Raw genomic sequence first — 21,336 nt, forward strand, 5'->3', positions numbered from 1 at the left:
TTTGCGAGTGTCCATTATTGGACCCGAAAAACTGCCTACCTCCTATGATGGACAAGGAACAATTTACAATACCAAAATTTAGAAGAGACAATCCTATGTTAAAATAACTCAAACTAATTGTATTTATGGTGTATAAAATTGACTCAATACGTATCAGTTGGCTTTAAAAGTAAAATTTTAAACTTATTTCACTGTCCATAATGGGGGATCCATTACTGGAGAATTGCCGTCCATAATTGGAGAAAAAACACCTAGTTTTAATTTGTTAACTATGAAGAAACCAATAGGAGTATCTATTCTGCAATACGCTTGAAATGTAGAAGAAGGATAGGACATTCAAGATTTAACACGCTTGGCGGTAGATTTTTTACATTTATCAGTGAAATATCAATAACAGGCGAAATTTTTTCTTAAACTGTCCATGATTGGGTCCGTCACCTTAAGTTGATTTCGTTCCGTGCCCATCCCCATTCATCATCCTCCTTGCGTTATCCCGGCATTTGCCACGGCTCATGGGAGCCTGGGGTCCACTTTGACAACTAATCCCAAGATTTGGCGTAGTTTTACGAAAGCGACTGCCTTCTGACTTTCCAACCCGAAACTAGGACTTATTGGAATTAGTCCGGTTTCCTCACGATGTTTTCCTTCACCGAACAGCGACTGGCAAATATCAAATGACATTTCGCACATAAGTTCAGAAAAAAGTCATTGGTAAGAGCCGGGTTTGAACCCGCTACCTCCGGACCGAAAGTCACCCTAGTAGCATTTATCGTTGGGGTGTCCTCGCCAACGGTTGGTTTATTGTTGGGAGATGATAATCGGTCTACCAACAAAGCCCCAACATTGGACCTACCGCATAGAGATTCTGTTGTTTTTCCCACACACGTGTAACATTGGGCCTACTAGCTTTACGGTAGGATAACTAACGAAGATTTTTTACCATAGGTAGAACATTGGGCTAACTGCATTAAATTCCACGAAAATATATTGTGGTTAAATACGCAGTGGGCCAACGATGTAATACCAACGTAATATTTTCCACAAACCGACAACAATGGGCCATCAGCTTCTACAGTTGGCCAGCCCACAAGGTTTATTGTGTAATTTCCCACAAACCTCTAACGATGGCCCTACGAGCTCTACGGTTGGTTAACCGACGATGAATTTGTAGATTTAGTGTACCATTAAAATGCAATGGGCCAACGATGTAATACCAACGTAATATTTTCCACAAACCGACAACAATGGGCCATCAGCTTCTACAGTTGGCCAGCCCACAAGGTTTATTGTGTAATTTCCCACAAACCTCTAACGATGGCCCTACGAGCTCTACGGTTGGTTAACCGATGATGAATTTGTAGATTTAGTGTACCATTAAAATGCAATGGGCCAACGATGTAATACCAACGTAATATTTTCCACAAACTGACAACAGTGGGCCAACGACTGCTACAGTTGGCCAGCCCACAAAGTTTATTGTGTAATTTCCCACAAACCTCTAACGATGGCCCTACGAGCTTTACGGTTGGTTAACCGATGATGAATTTGTAGCTTTAGTGTACCATTAAAATGCAATGGGCCAACGATGTAATACCAACGTAATATTTTCCACAAACGGACTTGGATTAACCAATCAGGAATATCGTAGGATTATCCAGCCTTTCAGGCCTTCCAGCTCCAGCATATCAGACCCTTACCATATATAATCAAAAGAACTCGTCAATACGGATAAGACGAATCGAAACTCGTCACGCAATATATAATTTCACTAACAAGATTTGGTTAACAGGAGATACACTGGCTGGACTAAAAGTAATAAGCCTAATCAAAAGATTGTAAATAAAAATAGTTTGATCGGATATTATGTTTTCATATAATGCAGACCGCTACTAGCTCTCCTTTGTAGAAAAAAATATTTCATCAGAATAAAAAGTCATGAAGTAAAATGTCATAATCATTTATTTCTCTACAATAATAAATAAAATCATAATGAAATGAAATTAAGAACTAGCCTAATCTACAATAGCTACGCCATTTAGGCATTGTACCAAGGAATGCAGGAGACATTTCCTCGTTGTATCGCAATGCTGATACGTTGTAGGCTTGTGGCGGTCATGAACTAAGTACTGTTAGGAATGAAATCCCATAAAGGACCGATAGGAACTAAATCTTTTTGCACGGTCTTAATCGGTCCTTATTAGGTCCTATAGTTCAGTGGGATCGCAGAGCGCTTGACTGAGTGAAGTGATAACAGACGGAACGAAACAGTAAAAAATGCCATTGGCACAAGTGAGAAAGAGATGAAAGGAATGTTTAAGGTCTAAATCTATGCGGGAAAATGAAATATTTTCTATATACAATAAACTTGGATAATATTATAGGTAGGTACTACAACTTGGAATTATATTCAATTACCAAAGATTGGAGAAATATCATGTGTAAAAGGAGACTGGAATGAAATGTATCAGACCTATTATCATCCCTGACTCCCAATAACCACTGATCTAAAGGAACTAAAAGACCAACTAGTTCATTTGACCGATTGACCGAGAGTGGAGTACTCTCTGTAGTGAATGAGCCTAGTTGTGGGAGGAAAAGTTGAAGTAAAATTAAGAAGTTATTTTTTATCATGCAGAAACATCTGCAAATGATACGTGAATTTAAATGTGAATTTTTCCATTTTTCCTTTAATTTAAAATTAACAAGGTTTTGTACTTTATTAGGAGCTTCCAGCTTCCATTGACTCTGAACTACTGTCAGAGTCATCATCATTAAACACACTTAAAATAAACGATTCTAGTTCTTCCGTTATTCTGTTTCTGGTTTTACACTGAGCTTCAATATTGAGCACATGATCAGTCATTTTCTTCCAAAGCTCTGGTGTTATGCTGTCAAAAGCTTCTTGAATTTTCAAGGTCAGCTGCTGGTATGCCAAAATTTATGCTTGTGACTCTTCTCTTTGCTGAGCTCCAGATTAGCTCTATCTTGTGGGCTTGTCTGATCTTTTCTTCCCTGGAGTACAGAAGATATCATGGTTAGCTTTTCTCTCAATATTTATTCTTTTCAATGTAGAAAAACTGATATCTGTAAGGAAACATTTAATTATATAAACACCATTTACATATACATTATAGGACATGTAGTACAGCTCCATCCATATATTGTACGGCCTGATAGCTAATTCAGTTTAAGAACAAGCAAGTCTTGTATAATATAAACCCAATACATTCTTATAAGCACTGTAGGTTTCACAAACAATAAAATTATTTTGGCCCTGCATACAATAAGTATAATCGTAATTTTGGTTGTATTAAATCTATAATTATATGTGTTATAGCAAGTCCATTTAATAAAAATTAAAATTGAGTGTTAAGTGAATCAACATGATAGTCAAAGTAGGTAGGTAACCTATGCTAATCTATTTTTGAAAAAGACAATTACTTAATTCAGTTTAATATTTACCAGTCATTGACGATATTTCCTCTAAATACTTGTTTTGACTGAGCAAATCTTTTCAATCAGCAAGTCTTTCAGCATCCCAAGATTTTCTAAAAGAACTTGTTTTTCTTCAGAAACGTCGAATTTTCCTGAAAAGAATAAATACACCGTTAAATTCCATCATTTAAAAAAAATAGATAGAACCGAAAGATATACGTATTTAATGAACTGTAGATTGGTGATATACTTAAACAAAAGTATCAAAATTATTATGATCTACTAACCTACAAATTTGGACACCACTTCTAGACACTCTGTTTTCCCTTTCTTCTTGTTTTTGTTTGCATTTGCATATCACGGCAAAAATATCGCGAATATCATCATGGACTCAACAATAAGTAATTAGATAGCTAGAGCTTGAGTAGCTTGTCATTTGTCAAAGTTATCAATGTCAGAATGACATTTTATTGGGTGTTGCCACTCAATATTTCATTATGGCCCCTGTACACACATGGCCAACGGTTCCACCAGCCCTTTGTGAAACCCCTTGGCCAAGATAAGAGCCGCTGTTTACACATTGGCGAACCAATCACTTGGCATTGGCTCTTCATGAAAGATGGACGTGGAATGGAAAAGTCTAGGAAATTCTAGATCATAGACATTGACAGAAAAATTTGATTAAAAAATAATAACCCCGTAGTAAAATTTAATTATTTGATATATTAACAATTTTTTTAATATTATGATAAGAACATTTATCTTTTTTAGGAAATACATTAAACATTTGCAAGGTTATTTTATTTCCTAAAATCTACACTATTATTGACATAGATAAACTTATTATTTTCGTAAATATTTCACTACCGTCCTCTCTGACGGCTGACGACCAACTGAATGAAGCGCCAACGTGTAAACGCAGTTGGCAATTGGCGCCAAGATCCTTTGATGTGTGGACAAAAAACCGACACGAATCGGTTGGCCGGCAAGCGCTAGCGCCAACTGCCAACTTACGGCCAAGTAGCCCTCTACACACATGGCCAAGGGGGTTGGTGGAACTGTTGGCCATGTGTGTACAGCGGCCATTAGACTATAATGTGACACGAGTTTTACTTTTACATTTCTGATTAGTGAGAGATTATAAACGTGTATATAATCTACACGGCCCAAACGTCGGGAATACTTATATATACTGCCCCTCTCACCCCGTCGTACACTCAGCAGGGCTCTATATTATATCATTTTTCTGTATAATTGGCAACACGCGATAATGGTGCCCCGCCCGGCTCTTCCTTAATCAGTGTTGCTAGACGGTTCCAAAAGTCACAATTTTGCTGACTTTTAGCCCTCCTTGGTGACATGGGAGTTACGATTTTCAGACAATTTTGGTGACTTTTCGGGCTAGCCTGAAAATCTTGAAATGTCACGAATTTATTTTGGAGAAGTGCCAATGCAGTATTATCTAATATGAACGTACCGTACGGTAGTTTACTAAGCCCATAAGCCTTAATTTGACCCGAGCCCGACTTCACATCACGGTTTATGTGAAGGAGTAAATTAATAGTTTGATTGTAATTTGTAATCATTATTTTATGTTAGTACGATGGTTAATTTTATGAAGTCTGTGATGTAATGCTCTTTGTACTGCAAGGTACGCGGTACGGCTTGAGTTCTTTAAAGTATTTTAAGTAATGTAAACATTCTAGACATTACTGTATATTATATTTATTTATTGCACTTAAAAATAAGTACAAATGGTGGGCTTAGTGCCTTAAAGCATTCTCCACCAGTCAACCACTGGGTCAAAAAGAAACTATATAAGGATTTACTTTTTTATTTAAATAAATGGCTACACCTGTAGTGATTCTCCGACATTTTTTTAGCCTATTATTGATTCGCCGACAACAATTGGCCGAATGCCATTTAGCAGAATAATCAAACTATAAGCTGTCACTTTTAGTCAAATTACGTTATGTATAGAATCTTAGTAATTTGCACAGAAGCGACAGTTTAGTTCGCTTCTGTGCAAATTATCTGAACTATTATTGGACAATTTCATTTAGCAAAGTAATATTTTCGTTTAGGCCACGTTTAAGTTGAATAACGTTTCACATTTGATACATCGTTCAAACATTTTCGAATAAAAGGACAATATTGTTGACTGTAGAAGCAAATAAATTAGGAATTTCTGATACGGTATCCCTTTGAAATTTTCATATTTTATATTGCAATTGTTTCATAAAAGTGACAGTGAGGTGGACTTATTACTTTCTTCTCACTCTCACTTTCGTAAAAAAAGTTTCGTTTTTAGGATTCTGTACCTCAAAAAGGAAAAACGGAAACCTTATAGGATCACTCGTGTGTCTGTCTGTCCGTCTGTCACAGCCAATTTTCTCCAAAATGTGTGACCCAAAAAACGGACATGTAATTTATATAAAGAAAATATGCTATAGACAAAGTTTGCATGCAAGTTTAACATCTTACTATACATAGTAAAATGTTAAACGAAACGTGACTTGTGAGTCCAGGGCCCTGGCAACACTGCTTCCTATTCTTTTTCCTTTCGGACCTTGCGCAGCTTGGTGCCGGGCAGGCATGGCGTCGCGTCGCTTGCGCCGGCACCGGTGTATTTTCTTTGGTGATGTGAGCAATTAGTAAAGCAAGGGAAATTTCTCGTATTTGGCGTCAACATTCAGTGATCAGGTAAGTCAAGATGATATTTTTGGCTACCACGAATGTTATTTTGAGTATCTATCTATGTAGTGTGCTCTGTTATGATTTCTGCGTAATAAGTAATCAATGATATATTATGGTGCCTTCATTTAAGTTGTAATGAATAACATTAAGTCGGAAATACATTATTACACGCCACATGACGCGAATCAAATTGCAGTTTTTTGCTATTCACATAGTACATCCGACGCGTCACCTTGCTCCGTACACGTTTAAAATGGCGGTCATGGCGTCGCGTGTTAATAATGTGTTTTCGCCTATATTAACGGGTTTTTTCGGTTTTAGTGTGTGATACATGACAATAACCTCTAACAATAGTGTGCAAAAATACATTAATCAGCCGGGTCCACACAGCGAGGCACGTCCTGTATTTTTTTCTGTGTAGCGGCATGTATAGCGTCGTTGAGTTTGCTGAAGATAGTGGTGGAGGGGTCAGTATAGTTAGACGCGAATGGCTGACGCCCGGGAAGCAGCGATGTCTGTGGCCGCCCCAAAAATTGATGACCAAGTTTAATAAATGTATTGATGGAACGATTACAGCTGACACGAATTCCTGGGAAATATTCGAAATAAAGCGTGTATTCTATGAGACTGGTTAGTGCGTGCTTGCATGCGATAATTTGTGAGATTTCTTCTACATCACAAGTAAAAACCAATCTTAATAGTTATTTGTTTTACAAGGGGGCAAAGTTGTTATTTAACCGCACGTGCCAATATTGATACCCGAGCAAGCAGAAGATTCCAATAATGAACCACAAGCGTAGAGAGTGGTTCAAAAAGTGGAATCTTGAGTGATACGAGGGTTTCAAGGCACGAATGCTAAACAAACTTTGCCACTGAGTGAAACTCAACATTTTTCACCACATCAACAAAATACTGACAACAAAACATTTAACTAAATAAAAACCATCAATTTATTAAATATTTATGATTCAAATTCATAATTTGTGAGTAAATTCTACCAGCCAGCTTAAGACTGGATAAAATGCAATTTTGCTATCCATTTTCTAATAACAAACTAAGCCTTTACCGGTAGGTGTGGTGAAAAATAAATTCCCCTCCAAGTTTTCTTTAAAAGTTATATTGTCTCATGATCATGAAAATAATATGCATGTAAGATTGGTTTTACTCTACCACCTGTTTACAGTTTTTAACAGGTAATTTTTTGAATTGTTTATCACTTCTTTAATTTAATTGTTTCTAAGGGAGACTAGGATTAGCTGTCCAACCTGGGTTAACTGGATTTAGGCCCACTTGCACCATCTAAGTTTAGCTAACTAACCCGGGATATGTCAAAAGACATGTCAAGAATGTATGGACTGGCTGGACTAAACCCTCGAGTCAGCCTTAGTCCATACATTCTTGACATATTCTGGGTAATTTTGCTAACCCTAGAATTACCTAGATGGTGCAAACTGGCATTTTAATATGACCTATATTAAAATCTAGATATTTGCAGAATCAGACATATTTTATAAGGTCAAAACACCTGGACATTGTGTAAATATTTTTTTCTCAGACATTTTAGAAACCCAGTCAAATCATCTTTTTGCCTTGTGCCAAGAAACTTTAAAAATAACTCCCAGATGGCATACAAATAAAATATAACTGTGAGACCAGGTTGAATGGCAGCTTAAAAGAAAGTCGGCTAATAAAGTTTTTTTTTTACAATAGTTGCAACATTTAATGGACTTATTGGTTTAAAAACGTTTTTTTATTTTAGATAGTTTGGCAAAAGCAAGAGACAAAGAAAAACAAGCTGAAGAGGAGTCAGAAGTGAATAGTGATAGCAACGATGTATTTATTCGAAAACGCAAAAAGACTAAAAAAATCTATGATAGTGACAGTTGCAGTAATTCAGATGACAATAACATTGTATACCCTACACCGCCAGCTACCAAATTAGTATTTCCTGCTAAAACATCGGAGAGGGCATCTTGTACAGGTATTTTTTTTACCAGTAATTCTAAGAAGCAGAAGTAGTTACTTAGCAAGCTCTTTACAATAGTTGTTTGTAGATCATCTTGACTACTTGGTTTGCTTTGATATTACCTATTACATTAGAGATAGTGTACATTAGAAAATTGTATAACTTTATCCATGACTTATGTCTTCTCAACAGTATATTATTACTTTAATATATATGTTTTGAATACTAAATACAGTAGGCATGTTTATTTAAAATGAGGAATTAATCTACTGGTCTAAATGTGGTACTATTCGAACATTTTATTTTAGGTATAGTATTTTTTTGTTACAGAAGTTTCATAAATCCGTTTTTAATTTAATTCACCAGAGACTGGATTTTCGTGGCACTTTTGAGCGGTCACTCTGTATCTGTGCTAACAAAATTACTTAGATGTTTGTGTTATTGAGATATTTTGTCACCTAGTATTAAGGCATATTATTACAAGAGATTACTTTCACAGGTGAAAAATCAAATAAACATACTGTTTATAGTGATGATGATTATGAGGCTTATACTGATGAAAAAAATAGGACTTATCGGAAGCAAGTAACTTCTTCGGTGCAATCTACACCTGTCGGCTCAAAATCCCAAAAGCAACGCTCTAGACCGGTATATACAGAACTGAACAAAAGTGATGATGATACAGATCTGAGCATACGTGAAAATTCCAAGGAAAGCTCTGCGAAGACTACAGACAGTGAAGTGTCACAGCTTCTGCAAAGTCCAAGTGAGTATGTTTTACTACCTACACCCAACGCAAGTTAAAAATTGATAAAGGCAGAAGCGAGCCCTGGTGGAAACGTGATGACGGCATGAAGCGAAGGCGATATGTATTCAATTAAATAAAAACGTCTTGAGCACTCAACAAATTGTTTTATTTATTCCATATAAATAACGATACAATTTGCTTACATCCTTTAAGGATGTATCACGATTAAACTTCACATAATAGATTTAAAAATTAGACTAGAACTATAAATCGGCCATTGCAGAGCTCAGATAAGAAAGGAAGTGACAAAGCCGGAAGAGAAAGCCAGTCTAGAACTGTCAAAAATATTGGTATTGCCAGTACAATTATGAAAAGGGTATATTACACGTTTTCCAATACTCCTCCTTACACTTTACATATTGTGATATCAATACTAAGTGAATATTTTTATATAAGCATGGCTCTACATATGGCTTACTTATAAAATACATGCTGCACGCTTAGAGTTTAAAAATAAAACAGGTACATATATTCTAAGTCATGCGGCTAAAATTATATACAATAGGAATGAATTTCAAATTTAAAAATAATAACATAATACATAAGAGAGATGAACTTTAGTTAATTTTGTAAAGATTTCACATTAAGACCTTCTCTAAATTTACAATGCTTTTCAGTGCACAAAGGTTTTGTTAATACATCAGCTATCATTTCATCAGTTCGCAAGTATTTTACATTTAAATGTCCTTTTTGGATTAGATCCTTGATAAAGTGATATCTTAGGTCTATATGTTTTGTGCGCTTATGGGAGTACTCTTTGACTAACAGTAACTTTTGTGCTGATTGGCTATCATTAAAAATGCAGGTTTCTATGGTTTTATCGAAAATTTCTGACAAGAAATTTCGTACAAAACATATATCCTTACAACAGTCACCAATAGCTACATATTCCGATTCACAGCTAGAAAGACTTATACATTGTTGCTTCCTAGCCTCCCAATTAATAACGGAGTTGCCTAATTTAATCACAAAACCAGTATAGGACTTGCGATCTGAAAGGTCATTGGCCCAACTTGCGTCAGCAAATGCTGTAAGGTTAAAAGTATTGCTCTTTGTAAAACAAAGGCCATAATCAATAGTACCTTTTAGGTATCTCAGCACTCGCTTCGCTATGCGCCAATGATTTTCATCAAAACATGTGTTAAACATACTGAGTTGGCTACATGCAAAAGATATGTCAGGTCTAGTACAGACGGATAAATACATTAAACTTCCTAATAATTGTCTGTACTGATAGACTTCATCATCTAAGTGAGTCTTGTTAGATTTTTCAAGTTTACAATTGACCGGTAACGGTGTAGAAACAGATTTAGACTCTGACATGTTATATTTAATTAGCAAACGCTTAACATATTCTTTTTGGTCTAAGGTTGTAACACCATTCTCTCTATGAACATTCATTCCTAGACAATTGTGTAATTTCCCTAAATGTCGAATTTCAAAATTGGTTTGTAAAAGTAGTAAAATACCATTCAAGCAATTATTATGAAAAATGTAAAAATCATCGACATAAAGGGCAATTATAATATACTCTTTATCATTTTTCTTAAAATAAATACATGGTTCACATTGGCTCTGTATAAAATTGTGACTAGCTAAAAAATCATGTATTTTTATATTCCACATTCGGCTTGCCTGCTTAAGGCCGTATAAGCTTTTCTTAAGCAAACAAACCTTATCACAGTTCTTAAAACCAGATGGCTGTTCCATATAAATCTTTTCATTAAGATCGCCATTTAAAAATGCGGTTGTTACATCAATATGGTCTATCTCTAGGTTCAGTTGTGTAGCTATAGAAAACAATATCCTCAAAGTGCTATGTCTTACTACAGGAGCAAATGTGTCCGTGTAATCAATTCCCTCAATTTGACTGAAACCACGGGCAACCAATCTCGCTTTAAATTTAGCAGGCTTACCTGAAGTGTCTTGCTTCTTTTTATACACCCACTTGCACTTGACGATATTTTCATCAGCTGGTCTGTCTACCAAGATCCATACTTTGTTTTTAATTAAAGAGTCATACTCACACTGCATGGCCTTCAACCATTCTTCCTTTTCAGAGGATTGAACGGCCTCGCTATATGTGGTAGGCTCCTCTGGCGAATAGCCTTCCGCCATCAATGATAAATCATAGTCTCTGAGATGTTGTGGCACATTACCTCTTGTACTACGCATGGGACGTGGCCTCAACGCGTCGGAAATAACCGATAGCGTAGGCTCATTGTGTGTAGACTCCGGCAGAGAAGAGACAGCATCCGTTGGAGCACCCACTTCATCACCATCGTCACAACCATCAAGTGATGACTCTGGCAGAGAAGACAAGGCGCCCTTCGGGACGCCATCTTCATCACCATCGTCACTTGCACCATCATCGCCCGTGCAGTAGTGTTCAGACAGCGGCGACCACGCCGGTGGCGTTGGTGACTCAGCATCTGAAACATTTTTAAAAGAGGATGAGCACTCAGCTGATTTATCAATTATATTGTTTTGAATGACATCATTAAATTCATTATTAATAATTTGATTTAAATTAGAGTCATTATTAAAATTATTCTGAGCATCACAATTATTTTCATTATTTGGCAAATGAATATTAAGGCCATCAATTTCATAATTATAAAAATAGTTTCTACAAGTCTCTTTACAACTGTCATGTTTTCCTAAAAATTTATCCTCATTAAAAATAACAGACCTAGACTGCACAATTTTACGAGGATTATTTGGATCAATTAAACGGTATCCTTTAAAAGTTTCACCATAACCAACAAAGATGAGAGCTTTTGCTCTAGCATCAAGCTTTTGACGTTTTTGACTAGGTACATATGCATAAGCAGTACACCCAAAGACGCGTAAATGACTGATGTCAATAGGACGACCAGTCCACATGGTCTCGGAAATTCCACCCGCAAGCGCTCTGGTAGGAGATCTATTTTTAAGATAAATGGCTGTCATAACAGCCTCTCCCCAGTAGCGATTGCACAGGCCGGACTCCTGCAGCATAGCCCTAGCTTTATTAAAAATCGTTAAAAAGGCCCTTTCTGCAATGCCATTTTGAGCAGAATTGTAAGGGACAGTGGTTTGGTGTATGATACCATGGTCTTTAAGATAATTGGCCAGTTTAGAATTAGTAAACTCAAGGCCATTGTCACTGCGCAAAATTTTAATAAATAAACCAGATTGTTTTTCTATCATATTTTTAAAGTTAATAAAATGAGATCTCACCTCTGATTTATGCTTCATAAGGTATCCCCACGTTTTCCGGGTGTGGTCGTCTGTGAAGGTCAGAAGGTAACGAGCTCCACCCCAAGTTTTGACTTGCATAGGTCCGGTCACATCTGAATGGATGAGTTCCAAGGGCTGGGTAGTGCGCTTCGTGCTGACAGCAGGATACGGTGAACGCACCATCTTGCCAGTCAAGCACGGCTCGCAACTACCATTCATGACATCTTGTTTCTGTAAAAGAAAGTTCATGCATTTCTTCCCATCACCTAGAACCTTCATACCTGCTTCAGACAAGTGTCCTAATCTCCTATGGATTAAGTCCATTGGGACAGTCGAAACAACGTGAGCATTCGCTGTCTCTTGCCTAGAGTGCAAGAGCTTAGAAGACTCCTCCTCAAAGGTGTGTCGTCCTTGAGCCTTATATTTATACAAACCATTATCCTTCGAAGCGATTATGATTGGATTGCCAGTGACTTTAACATTATCAAAGACTTTACAATGATCCTTATCGAAAACAACAGTGTAACCTCTATTAGTGATTTGGCTTACAGACAAAAGATTACTTGAAAGGTCCGGCACATGGAGGACATTGGTCAAACTAACATTAGAGCAAAAAGGGACCCTACCAGTACAATTACTATGTAATTTACTACCATTAGCAATTAAAATGGTTGAATTTTTACCTATAGGATCTTCCAGTAGCTTCCTGTCAGAAACCATATGTTGAGAGGCACCACTGTCAACCACAAAATCGTGGCTGCTGTCACCTCTGCTGCAAACCATGGCCGATGCTAGCATTGTGTGGTTTTCCCCATTCTTCAGCTCCTTCTGGCGTTTGAAGCAGCGCTTAATTGTATGTCCGCTCTTCTTGCAAAATTGACAAAACATAGGTGATGATGATTTCTTCTTCTTGTACCCGAGGTAAGCCTTCAAACCTTCCTGATCACTCGCATTCCGTCGGTGTTCTTCTTGTAGCAACCTTGTTCGCACAACTTCCACCGATAGTTTACTTGTCAGACAGGCGGTCTCCAGGCCGGATACTAGGTTGTCGAACTCCTGTGGCAAACCGCTGAGCAGGATCTCCGCAACCACTTCATCCTCTATTTTCTTGTCTATATCAGAAAGCTGTTGAACCAGCCGCATAACGGCCTCAACATAGTCAGACATGTTGCCGTATTCGTTATATTCAATTTTGTGAAGTTGCCGCAATAAGAGAACTTTCCTGTAGAGGCCCTTAGACTCAAAGGCGTCGGAAAGCTTCTTCCATGCATCCTTTGCAGACGTGGCATCTCTTACATATTGATATAGGGACGGCTTGATCGTCAAACATATCTTGGCCAAAGCGCGGCTGTCGTGGGTCTTGTCAGTGTCTGTTCCATCCACACAACCCCAAAGACCATCTAGGGTTAGTAACATCTTCATTGCAAACTTCCAGTTTGAATAATTCTGTAAGCCATCAAGCTTCTCGACGGGAATGTGCCCGCCATTATGCTCGTTCTGTGAGTTTGACATCGTGACAATTTATTTGTTGAGTGCAATTGGGTTATATGCCATGTGAGGGACTGACATAACCTCAAAAAGTTAATTGACGTTTGAAAGTGAACAGCGTACCTTTCTTGGTTTCTTGAATCCGCCTCGCAGCATGATCTTCTGGGCTAATAACCTGATAAAGGCAGAAGCGAGCCCTGGTGGAAACGTGATGACGGCATGAAGCGAAGGCGATATGTATTCAATTAAATAAAAACGTTTTGAGCACTCAACAAATTGTTTTATTTATTCCATATAAATAACGATACAATTTGCTTACATCCTTTAAGGATGTATCACGATTAAACTTCACATAATAGATTTAAAAATTAGACTAGAACTATAAATCGGCCATTGCAGAGCTCAGATAAAAAGGAAGTGACAAAGCCGGAAGAGAAAGCCAGTCTAGAACTGTCAAAAATATTGGTATTGCCAGTACAATTATGAAAAGGGTATATTACACGTTTTCCAATAAAAATAAATATTTTATGGCATGTATTATGATGATCAGTCTTCATGATGATATGAATTTCATAGATTTATCATTATTTTTAAACTTGTTTTAAGTTGTTCGCATCAAGAAGTATGCATCAAGCCTAGTAACACAGTTCCTTTATATGTTTATGAGACAGTCTGCAGTTTCATTCATTTTAAGACTTGATAAGAATATGGTCTTTTAAGACTAAGTAGGTTAATATGACGACTTAATTATGATCACCTAATTTAAAAATCTTTTTATTTTCAGGTGGCCTGGATAACCTAGACTTGACAATAACACCATTTATAAATGAGAAGCCAAATTCACAAGCCTTAGGTGAGAGGAGTTAACTACTCTTAGTGCCATTCATAAGTTGCATCTGCATTTTTACCTTACTACCCTGTTGTAAATTTGAATACCTAAAGTAAATATTTGCTAACATTATATTATTATATTAATTTCAGATGTCATAGCTAAGCACTTAGCTCGAATTGAAGCTGACTTGAAAGAGATGCAAATCGCACAGAATGAGATATTAATTAGGATGCGATCATCTTCTGTCTCGATGGAACATTCACTGCCAGGGGAAATAACATTGCCATGTGAGGACAGCAAGGACTTGATTGATATTGAAAAGTGGATAAACGCAGCTCCCGAGAACAGAAAACTTTTGGTATGTCATCTATTATTATTACTTTGTCATATGTGACCATCCATGGCTAGAGGGTCCTCAAGGCCATGTGTAATTAGTATAATGCAATTTGTATTTTGCTCATACTGTTTTGAGGTATTTTTCATTATTGACCAAGGTGATGTATGTATAATTTGTTTAAGTAGGACGCGTCGACGCCTCACCAACGTAAACATTTTTTTAAGATATCAGTAACTACATATAAAACCGCTTTTGGTAAAAAAAAATGAATTCTTCTCATTAGTCTCATAATTTCTTTTGAATATGATGGGTATTGAAATATCCCCTAGAATAGTATAAATTTTATTCAAATCTCATGAGTAGAGCCTGAGCAGCTAACAACTTTCGGAACGGCCCTCGTACAAACACCTGACTAAAACTGCCGCATTGACATCCGTCTTCTAGTTCTTTTTATAAAAAAAAATCATGTTACCTGATTAGCCGCGACCACACTGGCCGCACGTCTTGCGAGACAGTGCCTCGAGAGGAAAACTTCCGTGCTCATGCGAGCACGTTTGCCTCGCCCGAGCACAAATTTATGCTCGGCGAGATGGCAGCCCTCAGTCAGCTGTTCGAAAATAGTTCACGTAAACTATTTTACTTAAAAAGTTTAATTTACGGCATGTTTTGCATTTTCAGATAAATCATCTAAGCCTCGTGGGAGGTCCCAAGATACCTGTTATAATACGAAGAATACTGGAAAAGCTTTTTTCAAACAATTTGGCAGTTCTTTGTAATTGGACAGGAAAAAATAAGAAAATAGCTCTCAAGGACTTGGGACTAATAAAAATTATAAGAGGTAAGGGTCTGTCTCAGAGCATCAAACATATTTAAATATACCTTTGGGTTTAAATGGCTTAAAAGCCATTTTGGCAAAAATCAGTTAGGTATATAGGTATCAGCAGCGGCTGATCCATACAAGCCGATTCCCACCGGCTTGCCTAAAATTGATTACTTAGGTACTAGTAAAGTAGCTAATGTTAAGGTAGGTGGTTTCTTTTTGCTCAGTGTAGCAGAAATTTTCACCAGCCGCCGCTGATAGGTATATCATTTTTCTCACAATTTTGAGCTCTATCGATCTGTATTATAAGATTCATCTAAATACTGAATTAACAGCTAGCAGTTTTGCAAACTGGTCGTTTGTGTGATAGTCATTTTGTGATCAATAAGTTGTTAGTCAGCGAGTGGCAGCAGAAGATATGGATACTTGACTGTCTCCAATTTAACCCTTAAATGCATAGTGATGTATATATGCATCATGCGTTTTTGACTCATTTACAGCATGTCAAATTTCAAATTTGAATAAATCTTTGTGAAGGTCATGCATTTAAGAGTTAAATTAATCTTGCTTGACTTATATTGACCGGGATATAGACCGTGATTAATGCAACTGCGTCGAAATATCGGGACCTCGACAAAATCAAAAGGTATTCACGGTTATTTTCATTAGACTTATATTGACCGCAATATAAGTCTAATGAAAATAACCGTGAATCATTCAAAACTCTTAATCTTGCTTGCCCTAACTGACCTTATTGACCTTAGCTAATTGCGTATGTATTTACATCTTTTATAGACGCAGTGCGGTTGAACCAGGTTGCAGCCAACGCTACTGATGCTGAGATACAAGAAATAATATCAAATTGGTTCAGATTCACTAAAGACCGCAATGGAGGACGGGAAGCCCGAAGAGCCAAGCAGTAGCAAACACGGTGTTACAAAAAAAACAAAAAAACGAAGTCTAGCTCGTAAGACAATACAAATCAAACAAGAGTTACGTTTACTCACTTCTCATTCCAATACTGAACATGAATCACTCTTAAGTGCAGATCGCAGTTCTATTAGGGAAGATTACGGTACAATTGACGTAGCTTCTAATTCAAATATTTCAATTGATGACTATACTCAAGAACCCTTAAGAGATATTGATGTTCCATCTGATTCAGAGGATAATATTAATTCTTTTCTTGTATTGTGGTCTAAGAAACATAATATAAGTCACTCTGCTCTCAACGATTTGCTAAAAAGTTGCAACCTTGGCATCCTTCTTTACCGAAGGATGCCCGAACATTATTAGAAACGCCGCGTAATGTAAACGTTATAGATTGTGCTGGTGGATCGTATGTATACTTTGGTCTTGAAATATATCTAGTAGAAAGAGCTTCTAAAGGCACAACATCTAAAAACTACCCGTTCATGCAACGAAAAATGTCACAAAGAGAGTGTTCATTTTTATCAGTAACACTTAATGTCGATGGTTTGCCGATACACTCTAGTACTACTCATTCTTTTTGGCCCATTTTATGTATTTTAGATCAATCTCCCGACAAGCAGCCATTTATTGTAGCACTTTATTACGGGCAATCGAAGCCCAACAATGCTGCTGTATTTCTGCGTCCCTTTGTAGAAGAATGTTTACGGTTAGAGCAGAATGGTTTATATGTTAATGGAGTAAAGTTTGAATTTCGAGTAAGTTGCATCATAGCAGATGCACCAGCTAGGGCATTTATAAAATGTATCAAATCTCACAATTCCTTGCACGCTTGTGAGAAGTGTCAACAAGAAGGTGTATATATTGGAAGAACTGTGTGGCCATATTCATCTGAATTATCTCTTAGAACTGATATTGGATTTGTTAATCAAGAATATGAAGACCATCAGATTTTAAAAAGTATACTAACAGAACTTGATGTAGGGTTGGTCACTCAAGTACCACTCGATTTTATGCATCTAGTTTGCCTAGGAGTTGTGAAAAAAATGATTCGTTGTTGGATTGAAAATGGACCGAAAGAGTGCAAACTAAATATTCGCAAAATTGATGAAATATCTAGGCGCTTGCTACTCTGTCATAATCATTACCCTGCCGAGTTTTCTAGGCGTCCTCGGCCATTGAAATTATTTAAGTATTGGAAAGCCACCGAGTTCAGAGCGTTTGTCCTCTATATAGGTCCTGTTGTATTGCAGAAAATTTTCCCGAATGGATCTATTTATAAACATTTTATGATGTTGCATTGCGCGATATACATACTATGCAGTGAAGATATATCTCAAAATGATCAGTGGCGGTCTTATGCTGACAGCCTTTTGCATTGCTTTGTAAAAAATAGTCGAATATTCTATAGCGAAGAATTTACTGTTTATAACGTGCATAATCTTTTGCATCTGGCAGCAGATGTGTATAATTTCGGATCATTAGATTTATTCTCTGCATTTCCTTTCGAAAATTTCATGTCAAAAATAAAACGATTAGTTCGTTCACACAACATGCCTCTAGAACAAGTTGCTAAGAGGCTGGGTGAAAAGTCCAATTATAGTCTGCCTCAGAAAACAATTCCAGTTAAAAAGCAAGGAGGTATAATAAAAAAAATCCCAATTTTTGACAATTGTGTACTAAGTACATGTCTTGGGGATTCATGCTTCGTAACTTTAAACGGTGATATTGTAGTCATTAAGAAGATAAAAAAATGTCCGAAGTCTGATGACTATATTTTGCAATGTAATTCCTTCTTAAATAAATCCGATTTTTATGTGGAACCAATCGAAAGTAGCAAATTAGGCATTTATAAAGTTAGTCACGGCACAAACAGAAAAAATTATCTCGTCACAGTTGCACAAAAAGTGTTTACTGTTACCCAACTTTTGTGATAATGATGACTCTTTTGTATGTATACCCTTTGTCAGCTCAAAGTTATACTATTAAGTATGGCCAAAGACTAAGGTACCGGCCACATCAGAGCGTCGCGTGTCTCGGGGCGTGCAACGGACGTCCGCGCTACGCCACCTGAGTGTAATTCAAAAAGCGTCTCAGTACATTTTGTATAGGAAGGACGTAAGGCGCGCCGCCAAGCGGCGCGGCGCGCGCCACGCCCCCGCCACGCCACCTGGGGCGCGTCTTACGTCCTTCCTATACAAAATGTACTGAGGAGACGTTTTTTGAATTACACTGAGGCGGCGTGGCGCGGACGTCCGTTGCGCGCCCCGAGACACGCGACGCTCTGGTGTGGCCGGTCACTAATAGAAGTATATGTACTTAATTAAGACCAGTAAGGCTCCATTAAAATTGTATTAATTGTTGATTTAAAGTATAAGTATATTTTGAAAATATTTTTTGTGGAATATTAAGTCATAATGGCAATATTTTTTTTCGGTTCATAGAACAGTAATTAATAATATAAGAAAGACTTTAAAAAGGGTCAAGTAGCCTATTACCACCTGCACGGGAAGCATGATCGCGCGATAGATGATAAAATATCAGGCCGTCCCTATCGCACTTACAAATAGTGCGATAGGGACGGCCTGCTATTTTGTGCTGCTACCACCAAATTGTTACCAGTGTACTTATTATTGTGTTGTACTCTTTCTTTAATACGTATGTCATTTCACACTGGTGTACAAATTTTTTAAATTAATTAAAGTCACAAAACTGACACAGACCTTTTTTTTAACATCTTACGCTAACTGGTTGTACACACTCACGGTCTTTAATTGTTGAGCCATTTAGAGGCCACAATAACTTTGTTATTTCATAGTTAAGCTATGTCGTGCCCAGTATAAAATGAGCTAGAAATGGATCAACAATTTAAGTCCGTGACTACCCATTTTCTGAAATTCCTTATTTATACATCGCACCTTTAGAATTGTACCGACCTAACTTTTAAATACAACTTTTATGAGAATTAGCACGGTCGGTACAATTCTAATGGTGCGACATATTCCATAGGGCCTCCGAAGGAAACTCTTGAGGGTGCCTGTCCACTGGAGTGGAGCGAGGCAGCGGAGCGGTGAGCGAGGTAAAAATCCACCAATAGAATATCATAAAATCTCCGCTCCTGATATTCCATTGGTAGATTTTTACCTCGCTCATAGTTCCGCTGCCTCGCTCCGCTCCAGTGGACAGGCACCCTGAGAGACCCTAACGTAGGCCCTCCGACAGAGATGTTTATAAGGCCCTACGTTGATAATCAACGGATGGCCCTTCAGCTATTACCATTCCGTAGGGCCTCCGAAGATACTACCTGAAAGGCCCTATGTATGGACAAGAAACTGAGGGCCAACAGCTGTAACTATTAGGTAGGGCCTTCGTCGGAAATGTTTCAAAGGCCCTACGTGGAAAATCGAGTGAGGGCCCTACGTAGGATCTTCAACGTGGGCCCAACTTGTTTAAGAGTTGAATAAATAACGTTTAGCCAACGGTAGGGCCTCTTCTATAAATACGCAGTTGGCCCGACGTAGTTGGCCCCTTGTTGATTCTATCGTTGGTCCTTCTATTCCTAGGGGTGACACGCCGGACGGTTGGCCAACCTAAAGGTGGACAAAGGCCCAACAAGCAGCCAACTCAAAATGCTACTAGGGCAACGACACCCCCAGGATAAAGGAAGACACTGATGATAACGGCGGGGAGGATATTGTCTAAGATACAGTTGTCACATCTCATCCAGATGACATGAAAGAAACAGTTTCAATTTGTTTAATTTATTTGGGACAACAAACACAGTAACACACAAGGTTATAATAGAGAATTGCAGAGTTGACAGTAGTAAGGTGTGAGACGAATTTCGCTTTCAGAAACGAGCTGTCAGAAACGACCTGTACACACTCCGCCCAAAGAACTCTTTAAAAAATAAGAATCCTTACACTGCCTGCAATAGTTATCATGCAGGTAGCCATTTATGTAAGACAGAACTTGGCAGCATACAAAACTGTACTATTATATATTCTGTGACAAAACTAACAACATGTATTCCAAGTACAACACTCGAAATGCCGGAAAGTTAGTAGGTATCGATAGTAAATTGGCGAAATCCAACAAATTAACACATGTGATGGACCCTGCCGTCTACAATAAATTGCCGCAATATGGGTTGAAGCGCCTAGTGTGTCGAACTTTAAGTATCGCTTAAAAAATTGGCTGGTCGAGCACCCGTTCTACACTTAAATATGACAATTTTTTTATTACCTAATTAGAAAAAAATATTTGTGCATTTTTTATGTGAATATTGCCTAACTTTTTGTAATTTCAATCTTTTGTCTATTTATTCTCTAAGTATTATTCTTGTATGAATATTATTTTTTTAAATCAAATCTTGACGTGTAAAATGGCGTTACAAATAAATGAATATGAGTATGAGTAGTATTATTATTTTAACCATTGAAAGTTTGTACGGAACCCTCGGTGGGCGAGTCCGACTCGCACTTGGCCGGTTTTTTGTCATAGCGCTCTTAAGACGATACGGTAGGGGTCAATTCTCCATACAAACGCTCTCGACTATTTCCTCCCTGGTTTTTGAAGATAGAGCAATGATTTTTTCAACACAGATTGTTATTATTTTTATCTGTGTCGAACCGTTTTGATTTTTTTGATATTGTGCTTTTTAAAGACTCTAGAGCCAATCAAAAATTTCCAAAATGGCCTTTTTCATTGTGGCGCAAAAAAAGGTGTGATACTCAAGATTGGTAACAATTAACCAAAAAAGCTAAACTGTCCGACATAGATTATCATTGTTATTCAGATT

The 21,336-nt window shown here is 37.5% G+C and overlaps 2 protein-coding genes and 1 long non-coding RNA gene across 5 annotated transcripts; 2 read left to right on the forward strand and 1 right to left on the reverse strand.

Moving 5' to 3' along the window:
• Positions 1–1,941: 1,941 nt before the first annotated feature.
• Positions 1,942–3,886, reverse strand: LOC125239248. Its single transcript, XR_007178511.1, has 3 exons — positions 3,723–3,886; positions 3,463–3,587; positions 1,942–3,084 (listed from the first exon to the last, which is right to left on the reverse strand). It is a non-coding gene; the product is annotated as an uncharacterized LOC125239248 (long non-coding RNA).
• A 1,968-nt stretch (positions 3,887–5,854) lies between these two features.
• LOC125239114 lies at positions 5,855–18,303 on the forward strand. 2 transcript variants are annotated; one of them, XM_048146607.1, is made up of 8 exons: positions 5,855–6,138; positions 6,454–6,762; positions 7,892–8,113; positions 8,598–8,864; positions 14,401–14,469; positions 14,598–14,806; positions 15,464–15,623; positions 16,401–18,303. In XM_048146607.1, exons 2-8 carry the CDS (start codon positions 6,558–6,560, stop codon positions 16,526–16,528), a joined length of 1,260 nt encoding a protein of 419 aa, XP_048002564.1. In that variant the 5' UTR covers positions 5,855–6,138; positions 6,454–6,557; the 3' UTR covers positions 16,529–18,303. The 2 variants fall into 2 exon arrangements, with proteins under 2 accessions (XP_048002564.1, XP_048002565.1); XM_048146608.1 differs by having other exon boundaries at positions 5,855–6,762.
• LOC125239113 lies at positions 17,021–19,251 on the forward strand. Of its 2 annotated transcripts, none has more exons than XM_048146606.1 (2): positions 17,021–18,532; positions 18,831–19,251. In XM_048146606.1, exon 1 carries the CDS (start codon positions 17,021–17,023, stop codon positions 18,467–18,469), a length of 1,449 nt encoding a protein of 482 aa, XP_048002563.1. In that variant the 3' UTR covers positions 18,470–18,532; positions 18,831–19,251. The 2 variants fall into 2 exon arrangements, with proteins under 2 accessions (XP_048002563.1, XP_048002562.1); XM_048146605.1 differs by having other exon boundaries at positions 17,021–18,527; positions 18,826–19,251.
• The last annotated feature ends 2,085 nt before the right edge of the window (positions 19,252–21,336 follow it).

This window comes from Leguminivora glycinivorella, chromosome 25, assembly GCF_023078275.1.
Source record: "Leguminivora glycinivorella isolate SPB_JAAS2020 chromosome 25, LegGlyc_1.1, whole genome shotgun sequence".
Lineage (NCBI taxonomy): Eukaryota > Metazoa > Arthropoda > Insecta > Lepidoptera > Tortricidae > Leguminivora > Leguminivora glycinivorella.

Bases quoted from the DNA above. Each gene is read 5' to 3' on its own strand.
- LOC125239114 (XM_048146608.1), top strand. From the start codon at position 6,558: ATGTATAGCGTCGTTGAGTTTGCTGAAGATAGTGGTGGAGGGGTCAGT. The intron at 14,470-14,597 runs GTGAGAGGAGTT...TATTAATTTCAG, and splicing joins GCCAAATTCACAAGCCTTAG to ATGTCATAGCTAAGCACTTA. The intron at 14,807-15,463 runs GTATGTCATCTA...TTGCATTTTCAG, and splicing joins CCGAGAACAGAAAACTTTTG to ATAAATCATCTAAGCCTCGT.
- LOC125239113 (XM_048146606.1), top strand. From the start codon at position 17,021: ATGCAACGAAAAATGTCACAAAGAGAGTGTTCATTTTTATCAGTAACA.